The sequence below is a fragment of the Loxodonta africana genome, chromosome 2 (assembly GCF_030014295.1).
Source record: "Loxodonta africana isolate mLoxAfr1 chromosome 2, mLoxAfr1.hap2, whole genome shotgun sequence".
In the NCBI taxonomy this organism is placed as follows: Eukaryota; Metazoa; Chordata; class Mammalia; order Proboscidea; family Elephantidae; genus Loxodonta; species Loxodonta africana.
Window position 1 is genome coordinate 93,316,368 of NC_087343.1, and position 19,801 is coordinate 93,336,168.

A 19,801-nucleotide genomic window follows, 5' to 3' on the forward strand; every position below is an offset into this window, starting at 1 on the left:
ATATCTAATTGGGATAAAAATGACTTTATGAAAGTATACTTTTGGCTAATCCTCAAAGTTATAGCGTTTTGACAAGCAGAAATGGAATGATGGGTGTATGTGAGAAGATACAGTCAAGCGCGGATTGTGTTTGTGCACTAACAAGCAGTGTAGTTTGACTGGAAGGGTAGGTTAGAGTCTTTTGTAGTGGATTTTGAATGCTGGTTTTAATAGTTTGTACTTCATTTGGTAGTGGATCGCCATTTGTAGACTTTTGAGCTATTGGAGTTAAATGACTAAGGTTGTGGTTTAGGAAGAGTCCATTAGGAAGATTAACTTTCCCACAGTTGTAGGAAGGGGAGAAACAATGAGAGAGAAAGAGGTCCTGAACTAGAGCAATGGAGGAGGGAACGGAAAGCTAGGGATTAATTTGTATGATGTTGGAGGTGCATTGTTCTAATTGGCAATAGTTTTATGGCTAGGGAGACAGGAAGGAATCAAAGTAGCCTTTGAGGTTTGAGTCTGGGCACAAGAAAGGATTCTGGTGCCATTAAAAACTATAGAGGAGTAAGGAGGAAGAGGTGTATGTGTGTGTCTATGTATGTGTTTGTAGGGGTAGTTGGTAAATTTTTTTAGATTTGTATCTATTCACTTTAAGGTAAAGATTCTTAGCAGGTACTTGATAATCTAAGCCTGGAGTTCAGGAGGAAGTCAGGTTTAGAGAGGGACATTTGAGAATCATCCTCAAAGAGGTTATGGTTTGAGCTGAAGAGGTACTGATATTTCCACAGGTAAGAGTACGTAGAGAAATAGAAAATTCTGAGTAAAAAACAGAAACATTATAGTAAGTGCCTTAGTTTTAGAATGCTGTTTGGCTAAATTGTTTAGTCATTTCGTTTTTTACTGTTACATAGGAGAAACACTTTGAGAAAGCATAGAGGGAAAAAACAATGTCTAAAACAATGCCTGACATAGTAGGTGCTTAAAAAAATATTTGTTGAATGACTTAATGTGTTTGAGAGACAGTAACTAAGGTAGTTTCTTTGGGGGTATAGAGTATAAGAGAAAATGGGCATATTGTGATCTTTGAGTGTTAGGGTATAATGTCTGGGTTTTTTTTTTTTTTTCTTCTATAGGGTAATTTCCGGGACCAGATGAGAGGATAGATCTGAAAATATTTTGAACTTCTAAGATATTTTCTGAGGCATATTTTTGTTTGAGGAAATGAAAGTTTAGCAACTAAGGTTCTAAATTTACTCTCATTCAAAGCGTATATTCTTTCCATGTCATTTGATGAGAATTAGATTTGTAAAGAATATTTTAAAAGTTTAAGTATTCTCATGTTTATGTATATATGAATTTATATATATAATTTGTATATATGAAGATATATTATACACATATAGTTTTTTGCTTACACTTTTCCCTCTGCCTGTGATACTTTTCTCACTTTCCTTCTCAGTCCGTTGCTTTTTCTGAACCAGGAGCTGCTCACATTTTAGGTTTCAGCTTAGCCATCAGTTTTTTCAGGAGTTGTATACTAAAATTCGAAGACTGAGACAAGTGCTCTTATGTATGCCCCCATATTCTAGAATTTATGGCGCCAGGTTTTAATTGCTTGCTTTGCGTTCTCTACTAGATCATAAAATCTCAGGTCATGGTATTCTATGGTATTATATTTCTACCGTGTAGTACAGTGCTTCGCACACAGTTTGGGGATGGACTAAATAAAAGCCAGTGTTAGATGAAAGCTTGTTTTTTACCTTCAGATTCAGTGATTTAAAGATACATATTAAAATAGGAAATTAAATTAGGAAATGTTTTGGTTGCATCAGGTAGCTACTGAATGAGTATGCTCTCCAAAGTCTTAGATTGAGCATTGTGAACTTAAATATAAAATTTGTTTTTTTAAGTAGAGAATTGCTTCAAGGTAGTTTACAAGTATGTTGCAACAATACGTTGGATCAGATAGCCATAAGTCATTTCCCTGCCCTGTTTTCATGCACCAAGTGGTTAAAAAACAAAACAAAACAAAAACCATTGCCATCGAGGGTAGGACAGAGTAGAACTGCAATGCCCCATAGGGTTTCCAGTCTTTAGGGAAGCAGACTGCATTCTTAAAGATGTGGTTTCTCTCCCTAAGTAGCCAGTTAGCTGCCAAGCAGATGTTTTCGTTAGCAACTAAGCACTTAACCTAACCACTGCCCCACCAGGGCTCCTTACACTGAGTGGTATAACACTTTAATTGTTGAATGTCTAAGAAAAACCCAATTATAGGTAATGGTGGTTTTTTGAGGACTGGAATTACACAGGTCCAAGATTGAACATGTGAGATAGAAACAGATTTTAGCCTCATGTTAGATATTATACTACTATTTTTTGTTTTTAAACATGTTTGATTTGTATATAACATTTTTGAAGAGGTTGTGGATTTTTCCACTCTTAAATTATCTGTTTTCTAGGGTAACTGGAATTAATGGTAATTAGAATGAGGCTATCTTAGCTGAGTGTGTTTCGTATAAATTTTTACTTAAAGCATTGTGTTGGTTCCTACCTTTCGTATATTAGTCTTTCAGTTGACTTAATTTTGAGGGGATAGAGCATTTGCCAGTGCTGTTTTTTTAGACCTACTTCCCAAGAGCTGACACCTCTTTTGGACTCTAAATGTGTTACCTGTGGTTAAAGGAAGCAGTCTTTCTTTCTTTTTTTTTTTTTCCACCATAGAAAGGTATGTTATTATTATTACACTTAGGTATTTCACTACTTTTTTTTTTTTTAAACTTGTTTTAGGTGAAAGTTTACAGCACAAATTAGTTTCTCATTCAAAAATTTATACACAGATTGTTCTGTGACATTGGTTGCAGTCCTTGCAATGTGTCAGTACTCTCTCCCATTCCTTTTATACCCTGGGTTCCCCACGTCCATTTGTCTAGGTTTCCTGTCCCTTCCTGCCTTCTTATCTTTGCTTTTGGGCAGTTGTTGCCCATTTGGTCTGTATACTTCATTGAACTAAAAAGCACATTGCTCGCATGTGTTATTGTTTGTTTTATAGGCCTGTCTGATCTTTGGCTGAAAGGTGGACTTCAAGAATGGCTTCAGTTCTGAGTTAGCAGGGTGTCTGGGGGCCACAGTGTTGGGGAATCCTCCAGTCTCTGTTAGACCAGTAAGACTGGTCTTTTTTTGTGAATTTGAATTTTCTTCTACATTTCTCTTTTCTGGGCTATCTGGAATGCTCTATTGTGATCCTTGTCAGATTGGTCGGTGGTGGTAGCCGGGCACCATCTAGTTCTTTTGGCCTCAGGCTGGTGGAGACTCTGGTTCATGTAATCCATTAGTCCTTTGGGCTGATATTTTCTTTGTGTCTTTGGTTTTCTTCCTTCTCCTTGGCTCTGAATCTGCTGGTACCAATAGGTGTATCATAAATGGTTGCTTGCAAGCTTTTAAGACCTCAGATACTACTCACCAATGTAGGATGTAGAACATTTTCTTTATCAACTATGTTATCCCATTTGACCTAGATGTCCCCAAAAATCAGAGTCCCCAGCCCTCAGCCCCAGTAACTCAGTCTGCGAGGTGTTTGGATGTCTCTAGGAAGGTTCTGTGGCTTTGCCTTGGTCAGGTTTTGCCAGCTTCCCCTATATTGTGTGTCTTCCCATTCACCAGAGTTAACTCTTGTCTGTTATCTAGTTAAGAGAAAGTTGGAGCCCTGCTGATGCAGTGGCTAAGAGCTGTGGCTGCTAATCTGAAGGTCTGCAGTTGAATCCACCTGTCATTCCTTGGGAACTCTATGAGGCAGTTCTACTCTGTTCTGTAGGGTTGCTGTGAGTCAGAATCACCTCAACGACAGTTGGTTTGGTTTTTTGGTTTATTATCTAGTTAGTGATTTGCCCTCTCCATCCCTCCATTCCCTTGTAACATCAAAGATTGTTTTTTTCTGTGTGTAACCCTTTTTTTGGGGGGGGGGGAGGGTTTATAGTGCAGTCTCATACGGTATTTGTCCTTTCGTGATTGACTTATTTTACCCAGCATAGTGCCCTCCAGATTTGTCCATGATACAAAATGTTTCATGGATTCATCTTTGTTCTTTATTGTTGCGGAGTATTCCATTTTGTGTATGTGCCATAATTATTTTATCCGTTAATCTGTTGATGAGCACTTAGGTTGTTGCCATCTTTTTTGCTATTGTGAATAATGCTGCTGTGAACATGGGTGTGTGTGTCTTAGTTACCTGGGGCTGCTGTAACAAATACCACAAGTAGATGGCTTTATCAAACAGAAGTTTAGTCTTTCACAGTCTAGGAGGCTAGAAATCGGAATTCAGGGTGCCAGCTCCAGGGGAAGGCTTTCTGTCTCTGTCAGCTCTGGAGAAAGGTCCTTGTCATCAATCTTTGCCTGGTCTAGGAGCTTCTTAGCATGGGCACCTGGCTCCAAAGGACGCATTCTGCACCTGGTGCTGCTTTCTTGGTAGTATGAGGTTCCCGTGTCTCTCTGCTCCCTTCTTTCTTTTGTCTCTCAAAAGAGATTGATTTACGACATGACCTAATCTTATAGATTGAGTCCTACGTCATTAACGTAACTACCCCTAATCCCATCTCATTACTATCATAGAGATAGGATTTACAACACATACGAAAATCACAGCAGATGACAAAATGGTGGGCAATCTCACAATACTGAACATTTGCCAAGTATTAGATTCTATTCTCAGCACATTTATATGTATTCTTTACTAATACTCATGTAACTTGCCATGAAGTAGACACTGTTACATCCCTTTTAAAGATGAGGAAAAGGTGGATCAGAGATTTGAGTAATTTGTTGAAATTTTCACAGTCAGGTGGCACAGAGCTAGGATTCAAACACCGAGTGGCTCCAGAGCATTACTTTTAACCATTATACTATGTAGTCTATGTAGTTTTATTTTTATATATTTCTTTGAAGGAGTTTAAAGTACTTAATTCATTCTGAGCTTGAGACACTATTTCCCTATTTTACAAGTGATGATACTGAACTAGAGACTTGGCTATAGTTATGGAAGAGGAAGTTTCTGATAACACCTGGATTTCTGAAAGTCTTGGTTCCTTCAGTCTGCCTATTCCTTTTTTCTTTTTTGTCTAGTTTCTACGTGTATAATTTAATGTCATTGATTACATTCTTTGAGTTGTGTAACCATTTCCACCCTCCTTTTCTGAGTTGTTCCTCTCTCATTAACATAAACTCACTGCCTCCTAGGTTCCTATCTAATCTTTCAAGTTGCAGTTGTCAATTTAATCCCATATAGATAGTTCTTAAAAGAGTATAATGCTCAAGGCAGACTTTTTGTTGCTAGTTAAAACTATTCTTTTAAGAAGGCTTCAGGGGATAATTTTGATTTAAGGCATAAAGATAATCTCCGGGCAGTAGTTTCAGCGGTTCATCCACCCTCTGTGGCTCCAGAAAGTATGGAGCCCATGAGAATTTGAAATTCTGTTTTGCATTCTTCTCTGGAATGTTTGATCAAAATGTTATGGTAGCTAGGCACCATCCAGTTTTTCTGGTCTCATGGCAAAGGAGGCAGTTATTCATGGAGACAGTTAGCCATACATTGCATATCCTCCTCCTGTTCCTAACTCTCCTTCCTCTGTTGCTCCAGGTGAGTTGAGACCAATTATTGTGTCGAGGATTCCTCTTCCTCTATTTTTTTCTTTTACTGTGCTTTAAGTGAAAGTTTACAGCTCAAGTTAGTTTCTCACACAAAAATTTATACACATACTGTTAAGTGACTCTAGTTGCTATCCCTATAATGTGACACCACACTCCTTGTTTCCATCCTGGATTTCTTGTGTCCATTCAACCAGCTCCTATCCCTTTCTGCCTTCTCATCTCACCCCTGGACAGGAGCTACTCATTTGTTCTAATGTATCTGATTGAACTAAGAAGTACATACAGTGTTTGTTTGTTTGTTTGTTTTTTATTGTGCTTTAAGTGAAAGTTTATTCATCAAGTCAGTCTCTCATACAAAAACTTTATATACCTTGTTATGTACTCCTAGCTGCTCTCCCCTCTAATGAGACAGGACATTCCTCCTCTCTACCCTGTATTCCCGATGTCCATTCAGCTAGTTCCTGTCCCCCTCTGCCTTCTCATCTTGCCTCCAGATAGGAGTTGCCCACATAGTCTCATGTGTCTACTTGAGCCAAGCAGGTCGCTCTTTACTAGTATCATTTTCTGTCTTATAGTCCAGTCAAAACCCTGTCTGAAGAGCTGGTTTCGGAAATGGTTCCAGTCTTGGGCTGACAAAGGATCCGGGGACCATGACCTCCGGGGTCCCTGCAGTCTCAGTCAGACCATTAAATCTGGTCTTTGTATGAGAATTTGAGATCTGCATCCCATTGTTCTGCTCCCCCAGGGATTCTTTGTTGTGTTCCTTGTCAGGGCAGTCATCGGTGGTAGCCAGACACCATCTAGTTCTTCTGGTCTCAGGCTGATGGAGTGTCTGGTTTATGTGACCCTTTCTGTCTCTTGGGCTCATCTTTACCTTATGTCTTTGGTGTTCTTCATTTTCATATGCTCCAGGTGGATTGAGACCAGTTGATGCATCTTAGATGGCCACTTGCTAGTGTTTAAGACCCCGGATGCCACTCACCAAAGTGGGATGCAAAATGTTTTCTTAATAGATTTTGTTATGCCAATTTACCTAGATGTCGCCTGAAACCAGGGTCCCAAAACCCCTGTCCCTGCTACTATGGCCTTTGAAGCATTCAGTTGTATTCAGAAAACATCTTTGCTTTTATTTTAGCCCAGTTGTACTGACCTCTCCTGTATGTTGTGTTGTCTTTCCCTTCACCTAAAATAGTCCTTGTCTGCTGCCTAATTAGTGAATACCCATCTTCCTCCCTCCCCTCTTTCATAACCATCAAAGACTATTTTCTTCTGTGTTTAAGATTTTTCTTGAGTTCTTACACTCTCATACAATTTTTGCAGCTGATTAATTTCACTCAGTGTAATGCCTTCCAGATTCCTCCATGCTATGAGGTATTTCATGGGTTCATCATTGTTCTTAATCGTTGCATAGTATTTCATTATGTGAATATACCATAATTTATTCATCCATCCATTGATGGGCACCTTGGTTGCTTCCATCTTCTTGCTATTGTAAACAGTGCTGCAGCGAACATGGGTGTGCATATGTCTATTTGTGTGATGGCTCTTGTTTCTCTAGGATATATTCCTGGGAGTGGGATTGCTGAACCATATAGTAGTTCTGTTTCTACCTTTTTAAGGAAGCACCAAATCGATTTCCAAAGTGGTTGTGCCATTTTACATTCCTACCTGCAGTGTATAAGTGTTCCCAGTCTCTCCACAACCTCTCCAACATTGATTATTTTGTGTTTTTTGGATTAATGCCAGCCTTGTTGGGGTTTGATGGTATCTCAGTGTAGCTTTGATTTGCATTTCTGTAGTGGCTAATGGTCGTGAGGATTTCCTCATGTGTCTGTTAGCCACCTGAATGTCTTCTTTGGTGAAGTGCCTGTTCATATCCTTTGCCCATTTTTAAATTTGGTTATTTGTCTTTTTGTTGTTGAAGTTTTTCAGTATCATGTAGATTTTAGAGATTAGACGCTGATCAGATATGTCATAGCGAAAATTTTTTTCGCAGTCTGTATGTTGTCTTTCTACTCTTCTGGTGAAGTCTTTGGATAAGCATAAGTGTTTCATTTTTGGGAGTTCCCAGTTATCTAATTTCTCTTCTGGTGTTTTTGCATTGTTAGTTATCGATTATATTCTGTCTATAACATGTATTAGGGCTCCGAGAATTGTCGCTGTTTTTTCTTCCATGATCTTTATCATTTCAGTTTTTATATTTACGTCTTTGATCCATTGTGAGTTACTTTTTGTGCATGGTGTAAGGTATGGGTCTTGTTCTATTTTTTCACAGATTGATAGCTGGTTATACCAGCGCCATCTGTTGAAAGAGACTTCTTTTCCCCAATTAACAGACGTGTCAAATATCACAGGTCAAAGGTGGATGAATTTATGTCTGGATTTTCAATTCTGTTCCATTGGTCTATGTATCTGTTGTACTAGTATCAGACTGTTTTGACTACCATGATGGTATAATAGGTTCTCAAATCAGGTAGTGTGAGGCCTGCCACTTTGTTCTTCTTCTTAGTAGTGCTTTACTTATCTGGGGCCTCTTCCCTTTCCATATGAAGTGGGAGATTTGTTTCTCCATTTCATTAAAAAATGTCATTGGAATTTGGGTTGGGATTGCATTTTATCTATAGATTGCTTTGGGTAAAATAGATGTTTTCACAATGTTGAGTCTTCCTATCCATGAGCAGGTTATGTTTTTTCACTTATGTAGGTTTCTCTTGGTTTCTTGCAGTTTTCTTTGTATAGGTCTTTTATGTCTCTGGTTAAATTAATCCCTAAGCATTTTATCTTCTCAGGGGCTATTGTAAATGGTATTGATTTGGTGATTTCCTCTTCGAAGTTCTCTTTGTTGGTGTAGTGGAATCCGACAGATATTTGTATGTTTATCTTGTATCCTGATATTTTTCTGAAATCTTTTATTAGTTCCAGTAGTTTTCTTGTGGATTCTTTGGGGTTTTCTATGTATAAGGTCATATCATCTGCAAATAGGAATACTTTTACTTCTTTATCAGTTTGGGTTGGTAAAATTTCTTTATCTAGGCAAATTGCTCTGGCTACGACCTCCAGCACAGTGTTGGATAAGAGTGGTAATAAAGGGCACCCTTTTCTGGTTCCCCTTCACAAGGAAAATGCATTTGGGATGATGTTGACTGTTGGCTTTGTATAAATGCCCTTTATTATGTTGAGGAATTTCCTTTCTTTCCCTGTTTTGCTCAGAATGGGTGTTGGACTTTGTCAAATGCCTTTTCTGCATCAGTTGATAAGATCCTGTGGTTCTTGTCTTTTGCTTTATTGATTGTTTTTCTAGTGTTGAAGCATCCCTGCATACCTGGTATGAATCCCACTTGGTCATGGGAAATTATTTTTTTGATGTGGTTGAATTCTATTGGCAAGAATTTTGTTGAGGATTTTTATGTCTAAGTTCATGAGGGATATAGGTCTGTAATTTTTTTTTTTGTGGTGTCGTTCCCTGGTTTTGGTATCAGGGTTATGCTTGCTTCGTAGAATGAGTTTGGGAGTATTGCACCTTTTCTGTGCTCTGAAATACCTTTAGTAGTAGTGGTGTTAACTCTTCTCTGAAAGCTTGATAGAATTCTCCAATGAAGCTGTCCGGACCAGGGCTTTTTTTTTTGTTGGGAGTTTTTAAATTACCTTTTCAATCTCTTCTTTTGTTACAGGTTTATTTAGTTGTTCCACCTCTGTGTTAGTTTAGGTAGGTAGTGTGTTTCTAGAAATTTTTCCATTTCCTCTAATTTTTCAAATTTGTTGGAGTACCATTTTTTATAGTATTCTGTTAGGTGATTCTTTTATCATCCGTTGGGTCTGTTGTGACATCACCCATCTCATTTCTTATTTGGGTTATTTGCCTCCTGTCCTGTTTTCTTTAGTCAGTTTGGCCAGTTGTGTATCGATTTTGCTAATATTTTCAAAGAACCAGTTTTTTGTCGTCTTAAGTCTTTCAGTTGTTTTTCTATTCTCTATTTCATTTAATTGTTCTAATTTTTACTGCTTGCATTCATCTGGTGTCCAAGGGCTTCTTTTGCTACTCTCTTTCTATTTGTTTGAATTGTAGGGTTGTTTGATTTTGGCCCTTTCTTATTTTTGGATGTGTGCATTTATTGCTATAAATTGACCCCTGAGCACCGCTTTTGCTGTGTCCCAAAGGTTCTGGTAGGATGTGTTTTCATTCTCATTTGATTCTGTGAATTTCTTCATTGTATCCTTAATTTCATCCATCACACAGTAGGTTTTAAGCAAGGTGTTGTTCTGTTCCCATGTATTTGACTTATTTTTTTCCTTGCTTTTTCTGTTATTGATGTCTACTTTTATGGCTTTAAATGGTCAGAAATGATGCTTTTTAATATTCCGATGCTTTGAATTCTGTTAAGGCTTCCTTTGTGGCCTTTGGTGTATTCTGGAGAATGTTCCCTGTGCGTTGGAGAAGAAAGTATACTTGGCTGCTGTTGAGTGGAGTGTATTGTATATGTTGTGAGATCAAGTTGGTTGATTGTGGCATTTAGATCTTGCATGTATTTATTGAGCTTCTTTCTGGATGTTCTGTCCTTCACTGAAAGTGGTGTGCTGAAGTCTACTCTTACTATAGAGCTGTTTCTCTTTTCAGTGCTGTTAGTTTGTTTTATGTATTTTGGAGTCCTGTCATTGGGCGGGTAAATATTTATTATGGTTATGCCCTCCATGTGTATTGACCCTTTAAGCATTATATAGTATTCTTCCTTATTCTTTGTAGTGGATTTTGCTTTAAAGACTATTTTGTCAGAGATTAGTATTGTCATCCCTGCTCTTTTTTGATTGTTGTTTGCTTGACATATTTTTGATATTTTTTTTTCTATCCTTTGAGTTTTAATTTGCATGTGTCTTCAAGTCTACAGTGTGTCTCTTATAGGCAGCATATAGATGGGTTGTGTTTTTTATCCATTCTACCACTTTCTGTCTCTTTATTGGTGCATTTAGTTTATTTACATTCAGTGTAATTATTGATAGGTTTGAGTTTAGTGCTGTCAGTTTGATGTATTTTTTTAACGTGCTTTTGACAGTTTCTTTTTCTCACTTAATTTTCTTTGCTGAGTCGTTCTTCTCTATGTATTTTCTTTTCATCTGTTTCATTGTTGTTGATTTTGTATTTGCTGAGTCTTTATGTTTTTCTTGTGTTTTATTTTGATGTGTTGGATTGTTAGTTTCCTTTGTGGTTACCTTAATATCTACCTTTATGTTTCTAAATTTAAACCAATCTTTTATTTCTTTATATCGCCTTAACTTCCTCTCCATATGGATAATCTGTGACTATATTATTTAGTCCCTCTTTTTTGTTTTAATGTCATGTTTTATGTAATGATATCTCTTTTTCCCTATTTTCAGTGTTTTAGCTTTGACTTATTTTTGTGACTTCACTGTCCAGGTTGGTATCTGGTTGTTCTGTCCTGTGTTCTAGTCTTGGGTTTTATTTGATGTTATTGATTTTCTAACCAGAGGACCCCCTTCAGTATTTCTTGTAACTTTGGTTTGGATTTTACAAATTCCCTATACTTCCGTTTATCTGGAAATGCCCTAATTTTGCCATCATAGTTGAGAGACAGTTTTGCTGGATATATAATTCTTGGCTGGCATTTTTTTTCTTCAATGCTTTATATATGTCATCCCATTGCCTTCTTGCTTGCATGAGTAGTCTGAACTTAGTCTTACTGACTCTCCTTTGTAGAAGACTTTTTGTTTATATCTAGCCCGTCTTAAAATTCTTTTTATTTTTGTTTTTGGCAAGTCTGATGATAATGTCTTGGTAACTTTTTTTACCTTGTGGTGGGGTTCGATGATATCTTGGATAGATAGCTTCTCATCTTTCATGATACCAGGTAAGTTTTCTGCCAACAAATTCTCAACAGTTCTCTCTGTATTTTCTGTTATCTCCGCCTGTTCTCTTACTCCAGTCAGTTGTAGGTTATTTGTCTTGATAGAATCCCACATAATTCTTAAGGTTTCTTCATTTTTCTTTTATCTGATTTTTCCTCATATAAATTGGTGTCTTTATCTTCACTCTCACTTATTCTGACTTCTGTTGCTTCAGTTCTGCTCCTATGACTTTCTATTGAGTTGTCTAATTCTGAAATTTGTTAATCTTTTGGATTTCTGTTTGCTGTCTCTCTGGATTCTTGGAGCCTTTTAAATTTGTTTAATATGCTTTTGTATAACCTTCTTAAGTCCCTCTCTTGCTTTACCTTTGTGTTCCTTGGCTTGTTCTACGTTTTGCCTGATGTCCTTCTCGATTTCTTGAAAAGCTCTATATATTAATCGTGTGATTTGATATTGACTGTTGTCTCTGAGCTATCAGTAAATTACTTTTTTTTTTTTTTTTTAATTTTATGTTTCCTTACTGTGTCCTAGCTTCTTGTTTTGTTTTAATGTGTCCAATAGGCTGGTAGTGTGAGCTAGTTTGATTATTGGCATCTTGGAAGCTCTAGTGTCCTGTCACCAGGTGGTTAGAGCTGTTAACTAGGTATGTGAGCCCAGGAGTCTGTTCACTTTTCTTGTATGGATTCAGCTAGGTGTCCAGATAGTAAGTCACCAAGTGTGTATTGTAGGCTCTACCTACAGTCCTAGATGAACAGGGGTGATTGGTGCAGGCACAGGTTTCTGGGTGCAGTAGGGGGTCATGCACTGAGTAAGGGAGGAGGCTGACAACCGCCCTTGAGTGTCTGTGAGGAAAGCATGTCTGTGTTCCATAGAGTGCATAGGTGGGTGGGTTTTGCAGCTGGCTTATGGGCACCCAATGCTGTTGGCTCTAAGGATTAGACGGCACCACTTATTCTTGGATCTCCATTGCGGGTGGTTAGGTATTGTGGGCAGAGCCAGCAGTCTCCAGGCCTCTGATGTGCATAGGTGAGGACCCTGCTTGATAGGCAGAGCGATGTCCAATCTCATGAACCTACATCTCCACCATGTAGCTGAAACAGTTGAAGTTAGACTTCAGGTATATACCCTGTTGTACTGTGCTAATGAGGGTCTACACTGTTGAAATGGGCCCACACGTCTCTGGAGGAGTGAAAGACATTCAAAATCTATGGACCCCTTAAGCCTGTGCCTAGGCAAAGGAGCTGTTTCTGCTTTGAGTTCGTGGCTTAGGGGAGTCCGCAAGTTATTTTTTCCTTGTTTGTTAATTTGTTCCCTCTCCAGGGCCAGGAGAATGGCTCAGGGTAAGTGTTGAGTCCTTCTTCCGGCCTAGGGGATGCAGCCGGCTGGGACCCAGTGTAGAGCAGGAAGGCAGCAGGTAAGTGGGAGAGAATTTTTTCCTGCATAGGTATTTTTGGGCCGTGCAGGTACTTATCTGCTGCTGATTGCGGGCGGCTTCTTGCTTGTTCTGGAGTGTTGAGCACACTCTGCGCTGCTAGTTCTCTCAGGATGTGAAAAAATGTTCCAAATGTGACTGCTTGCCTTGTGGTGCTCGTGCCAGCCGAATTGGCATATGGAGTGCTGGTTCCCACTGGGTCAGGTCTGACAACCCTTGCTGCTTTTGTACCATTTCTCTCTCCCCCTGCTGCTCAGTCCGGTTCCTCAACTTTGCCTTTGATGTTCAGGGTTCCTAGCTTGTTTTTATATGTAATCGATTCACTTGTTTTTTCTGGTCTTTGTTGTAAGAGGGACCACAGGAAGTGTCTGACTGCTCCGCTGTCTTGGCCCTACCTCTAATTCAAGAAATTTTGACTTTTGATTAAGATCATTAATTTTTTTCCAGGACAACCAGAGGTTTTTGAAAATGAAATGTTTTAACAGTATTGGAGAGTCAGAATCAACTGCATATATGCTTACTAGCCAATTGGCGGATACTTTAATTGCAGTGTATAGTCATAATGAGGAATTGACATTTTTTGCTTTATGTGCTTTTTGACATGAAAGGGAATATTCAGCAAACAAAGTTGTTTATTTAAAGTTTCTGTCTTGAACTGAATGCCGGTTTTAATGCTAGAATCTGACAGAAAGTACATAGATATAAAAGCAGAAACACCACACAAATAAATACGCCTTTTATGTATCAGTAAAAGTCTTTAGTCAGGGGTAGCACAGTGACTGTGTAAGTCTGCACTTTTTTGTGGCATCTTTTTTTTTTTTTTGCGGAAACCCTGATGGCGTATTGGTTCATGGTGAGTTCACAAGATGAAGGGAATTACTAAATCTTTTAATCTTGACATTTTACATAAAACAGCTCAGATTTAGCAAATACCAAGTACACAAAAATAGGGACTTTATTTAAAATTGTCCTTAGTTTTTCCTTTTGATATGTAAATCTGCTTTCTGGGATAACTTCACTAATGTCCTAGTTTTGTTATCTGAAGCAGATTCCTGTCCTGTGTGGCTTCTTGTCAGTAAAGACACACCCAAGCAAGGAGAGAGGAAGAGCATTATTGCAAAGCGTGCAGGCAAGGTGCGAGATTTTGCCTCCCTTTGTTCAAGCTCCCTGAAGAAAGGGAGGCAGAATCTTTTATACTGTCCTTTCCAGAGAAGCACATGCAAACATCAAGTACTATATAGGTTATCACGGTGTGCAGGCACAATAAAACAAATTGCATTTTTTTCCCCTTAGTATGTACAGAAAATGGTAGATAAGTTCTGCCCTAGGTAGAGATTTTAGTTTTCAGCTAGGTCTTAATGAGGCTTAGGTTACTTTAGGACACTTTTGAGGTTAATAAACTGGTTTTAACTGGTTTCAGCTGATGTAAGGCAGAAGCAGAGTTACTGGCAGTGCTCAAGGTCTTGATGATAGTGGACAGGAGGAGCAGGTCTTGCTTCATAGTGGGTGAGCAGCTGCTGGCTGTGCTTACTATCAGTTTCACAGTCAAAGGATGTCCCTTATTTTTTCACAACTAAATCAGCTTCTAGTTTGGAATTTCAAAATTCTTATCCTGATACTATTATTATTAAAATATAGCTTTTCAAAGGATCTTTAGTCATCATTAGTCTAAACTTTTCTTTTTAGATACAAAAACTGAGCTCTTGAAAGTGAAATTTACTTGCCAATAATCTCAAAGATAATTGCTGAACTGTGACAGGATCTCAGAGTAACACAGTTTTGATTTTTTCCCCCATTTTTCCTCATAGCAACAGTTTACTGTCATGTTTTTCTTATTAAGGTATAATGAAACCCCATGATTAAGTTTTTTATTATTTTATCTTGTCTTATGCACAGGCCTCTAAATAAATCAGCTGATGTTTAGAGGAAAACAATTTTTTGAGAAGTTTCAAGTTCTTGTTTTTTAAAATAAACAGATGTCAAGAAAAATAAACTTTAATTACAGAAAACTTACAAAAACAAAGTGACATAATAGTTTTACAGTTGGCTTATGGAATAGTTTTATAATTGGCTTATGGCTAATTATTAAATACATTGATGTAATATGAATGTGTAGTTTCCATTGAATGTTTCAAGGTAGAAAAGACATATCTAAGGATAAGTTTGGATGGTTAAAGTATCAAAAAAGTAAAAATATTGCATAATAATTACTTCATAGATTTGTAACTATGCCCATATGGCAATTCTAATCTTTTTAATAGGTATTCTTCGGTTTATAGGGTTGCTGTGAGTCAGAATCGACTGGATGGCAATGGGTTTTCTGTTTATATCAATTTATGAGGTTTTTTTATAGGCATAGGCTGATATAACTGATAATACTGGAGTTAAAGCCAAGTCATTTAAGCAGATCATCTGGCAGTATGGTAAATAAAATATATTTAAATTGAGAGCAGAAAGATAAAGGGACAAAGGTGCTATTTATTCTGCATGTTTGTTAGATGAATTTGGAGAAGGGAATTCAAATGTATGGTCATGGAGTAGATTGTCTTAGGATCAAAGAGAATAATCAGCTTGATTTTGAGATAGGAAATCAGAATGGCACCCTTTAGGCAGTGTCATTCTGTTTCCCTATCCCCAGAGCACAAGCACTAAAATGGAATAAAGACTGTTAGTTTACTCATTGGTTTCATGTGCTTTGTTATATCAAGTCTTGGTTCCTTAGTATATAGAGAGGTAAAAAAATAATTCATTTCCATTTGTCCATCTTAGTCTTATTTTTATAAGTAATGATTTGATTGTAATCTGTTTTTATCTCGGAACAGATAGACAATCCCGGAAGTAGGGACATGGACAGGATTGGAAGAGGCTCATATATGTATATAATTGAACTTATAAAACAAATTATTAACTAAATTTTTTTGAGAAAATTATAAGAGATTACAAAAAATTGAGTTAAAATGGAAATAACTGGTTTAAAGTGAAACGAAACTAATGTTCAAGTTACATTCAGGTTTTTAAAACCTCTAATAGTATGTTTTTCAGCCACCAATGGTAGTTTTATGGCTGCCATATTTATTCTAATCTCTTAATCCCCCCTCCCTCCCGCAGGTGGTATCATGGAAAACTTGATAGAACTATAGCAGAAGAACGCCTCAGGCAGGCAGGGAAGCCTGGCAGTTACCTTATAAGAGAGAGTGATCGGAGGCCAGGGTCCTTTGTACTTTCATTTCTTAGCCAAACAAATGTCGTCAACCATTTTAGGTAAGTCTTTATTACTATTATGAGACTACATAGTATAGCTATATTGATGTAAATGTAGTATTCATAAATACAGCTGCTTTCATAAAAATGAATGACTTCAATGATATTTAAGTAATAGAGAAGTTTGTGCTCAATTAAATGATTTAATCAGTGATTTAGAGTAGATATTGTTGAATGTTTACTTTTTAAAAAAAAACAGTATTATTGGATGTTATTGTGCTAATCTGAAATATAATTACAATTATCATTTTTAAAGTGGTAAAACTGAAATAAAGGAAATATATAGTTTTAGACTATACAGTTACAGAAAATATAGGAAACTATTTAAAAGTAAAGGTGTATGCCCTTTAATTCATTCTAGCTTCTCTTTTTTGAAACTCTTTACAAACATTTATTTCAATTCAGTAGTGTAGATATCAAAGTCTGTATGTATACATACATTATATTCTATTTCATTTTTATGGGAGAAATTGAAAAAATAAATGTCATCTAGGGCCTGTAATGTTAATGATAAAATGTGTATCCTTTATTTTTAGATTTTAAAATAAGCTTTTGAGTAGTATCATATGTAGTATGTGAAATTATTTTTATACTTTGAATATTTTAAGAGATCTGTAAGCTACTCTTAGAGAAAAATTGTTAAAATTGCAAATTTAATCTTAAATATGAAAAATGGGGTCTGTATCCGAGGGTGAATTTTCAAATATTTTAATGTATTTTGTAATTGAGATTTATAGTCTGATATGTATATGAAATGCATACATATGTATATTTTTAAGACAAATGACCAAATAATTTACATATGAGGAAGATAGGGAATATTTTAAAATGGTGATACCATTGAAGGAAAATAGTATGAAAATTAGGTATTAATAATTTTTTTTTATAAATTTATGAAAGTTGGTCTTCAGAATTCACTGTAAAGGTTTGTATTACACTGTATTTTTTCCCTGTACAAATAGGATTATTGCCATGTGTGGAGATTACTACATTGGTGGAAGACGCTTTTCTTCACTGTCAGACCTAATAGGTTATTATAGTCATGTTTCTTGTTTACTTAAAGGAGAAAAATTACTTTATCCAGTTGCACCACCAGAGGCAAGTAAAACTTGAATAAAATATCTTTCAAAGCTTTTATTATTGCAGTTTAATAATGTGCTTCATTCTTGTTCATTTACTTTTGATGTTTGTTATAATTCCAAGAAGTAATTGTTGTATTAAATTTTTAGTTACAGTGTTGGTTAGAGCAAAACTGGTAACCTGTGTTTAAAAAACAAGGAGTAATTTTGTATTCAAGTACTGAGGTTTTTTACTTTTAAATTTAAAATACCTGTGGCGATAGATAGCCTAACAAATACTTTTGAATGAATCGAGGAGTAATTATTGATGTCATAGTGCTATCCTGTAGTTGCTGCAGGATTCTGAAATGCCTCCTGTATCATCAGAGAAATGCTTATTGATGTGTTCTGTGTAGTTTATTTAAAATTGAAATGACTGTTATTTAGTAAAAACATTGTTTACGCTGTTAAGAATTTTGGTGTAAACAAGAAGACATTTCTAAGCTGTGTACATTTAAGTCGTTAAAGTCTCATTAAAAAGTGATTTGGATGATGCTATAGAATTTGTAATGTGGACTCTTATTGGCTTTAACTGTGTGTGGACATACATCTTTTGACTTTGAGACAATTATTTATCTTTTTAAAAGCATTATTTTTATGATTTTTAGCCAGTAGAAGATAGAAGGCGTGTGCGAGCCATTCTACCTTACACAAAAGTACCAGACACTGATGAAATAAGGTATTTTATAATATATTGTCATTTATAGGCATTTGACATAGGCATTTGAAAGAGCTGGAATTTGAAGATTATTGCTGTTGGACTAGGAATGTTTTGGAATTTGAGGAATTAGCGTATAGCAAGGTAGAAATACCTTTAATGTTGGATCCTTTGTTCCTGTATTCCTGTATTGGCTTATCTGTTCAGATGGTGGATTTGGATCAGAGTGACCACTGAAGAGATGTCAGGAGAAAGAACTTAGCTTTTATTAAATTACCTCTGACTAAGTAGGAATAGTTCTCTTGTAATATAATTTCTATTTCCACATGACATTTATGCCCCAGCTGTGAATGGTGCTCAAACGATCATTAGTCTTCTATTTTACATAATGGGTGAATAATTTTAAATGTTAAGAATATTATAGAACTATAGAACTTTATTATTATTATCAAATTGTCTTTCTGTAAACTAACTTTCCAGTATTATTTCCCACTGATAAAATGTTAAGGCTACTTTTGAATAATTACTCACTCTGAGTATATAATTTCTCATTGAACTCGACAGCAGCATTTAAAATACAGTGAAAACTTATTTTATGATGCTAAAGAATTCCGGGAATATGGTAGTCAGAAAAACAAAGACATGGGTATCTGGAATTTCAGAATAGGAATTCCAGTTTTACACGATTGTCCTCAAAATGTTGATTTCTCATTTAATTCTTATCTGTACACCTTAAGTTGCGATTTACACTGGGAAAGTCAGTAAAAGAAAGGAAAGAAATGTGTATAGTAAAGGAGAATAACCAAACCAAACCCATTGCTATCGAGTCAGTTATGACTCATAGCAACCCTGTAGGTCGGAGTAGAACTGCCCCATAGGGTTTCCAAGGCTGTAAATTATTATAGAAGCTGACTACCACATCTTTCTCTCCTGGAGGAGCTGGGTTTGAGTCACCAACCTTTCATTTAGCAGCTGAGTACTTAACCACTGTACCACCAGGGCTCCTTCAAGGAGAAAAGCAGTGAACTAAAAGTTCAAGAATTCTAGATAATTTGGAAGTTCCTTATGGGATCATCTAGGACAGCAGTTCTCTAAGTGTGCTTCGTGTAACCCTGGGGATTCTTGAGACCCTTTCAGAGGGTCCATCAGATCAAAACTGTTTTCATAACATTACTAAGACATCATTTGCGTTTTTTACTGTGACATTTCACTGATGGTGCAAAAGCAATAAAGGATGAAACTGCTGGTGTCTTAGGACAGATCAAGGCAGTGACATCACACTGTTTATTATTTGTCACCTCCACACACTTGCAGTCAAAAAAATAAATCTGTTATGTCTGCTTTTGACCAGCAAGTGAAACTTGTCATTTTTAAGTTCTTTTTTAATAAGCACGTGCTTTTTACGTACTCCTAATTATTTTCTTTAATGTACTTATTGAGGTGGTTCTAGAAAGTAATGATTTATTTGGTTAAATGATGATATCTGCTGCCATTCAGCTAGTAATATATTGGTTGCCATTGAGAAGGGCTATAGAATCAAGACAGAAAGCATTAATTTGTGTTTATTTAAATATAGAGTGCGTTTAAAGGGCCGCGTACAAGTTGGTTTCTGGAATTTGTCATAGAAACAATGAAATTTCAGTCTAGAGAAAAACAGTCAAGCTTTCAAGGGTATGAAAGGTAGACTTATTTAATAGAATTTTGATTTGCAGATGTTAAGACTGAAAGGAAAATTGTTGAAAAATACATGGCAGATATGGATAAAGGTATAGGGTGAATGGTCACGTCCAACCAATATTGGTACCTGAGTGGGTAAAATCAAATCTCCAAGTCTCTGACACTTAAGCTGTT

At 36.6% G+C, this 19,801-nt stretch overlaps 1 protein-coding gene across 4 annotated transcripts in view; it reads left to right on the top strand.

Annotated features, from left to right (window-relative positions):
* Positions 1 to 19,801, top strand: part of RASA1 (RAS p21 protein activator 1) — a 127,787-nt gene that overhangs the window by 45,444 nt on the left and 62,542 nt on the right. For all 4 annotated transcript variants that reach the window (XR_010318864.1, XR_010318863.1, XR_010318865.1 and 1 more), the window contains exons 2-4: positions 16,022 to 16,174; positions 17,137 to 17,276; positions 17,905 to 17,971. Coding sequence is in view for 1 of the 4 variants with exons in the window: in XM_064273867.1 (XP_064129937.1) it covers positions 16,022 to 16,174; positions 17,137 to 17,276; positions 17,905 to 17,971 (360 nt within the window). In the remaining 3 variants the exon portion in view is untranslated. The remainder of the gene's footprint in view (positions 1 to 16,021; positions 16,175 to 17,136; positions 17,277 to 17,904; positions 17,972 to 19,801) is intronic.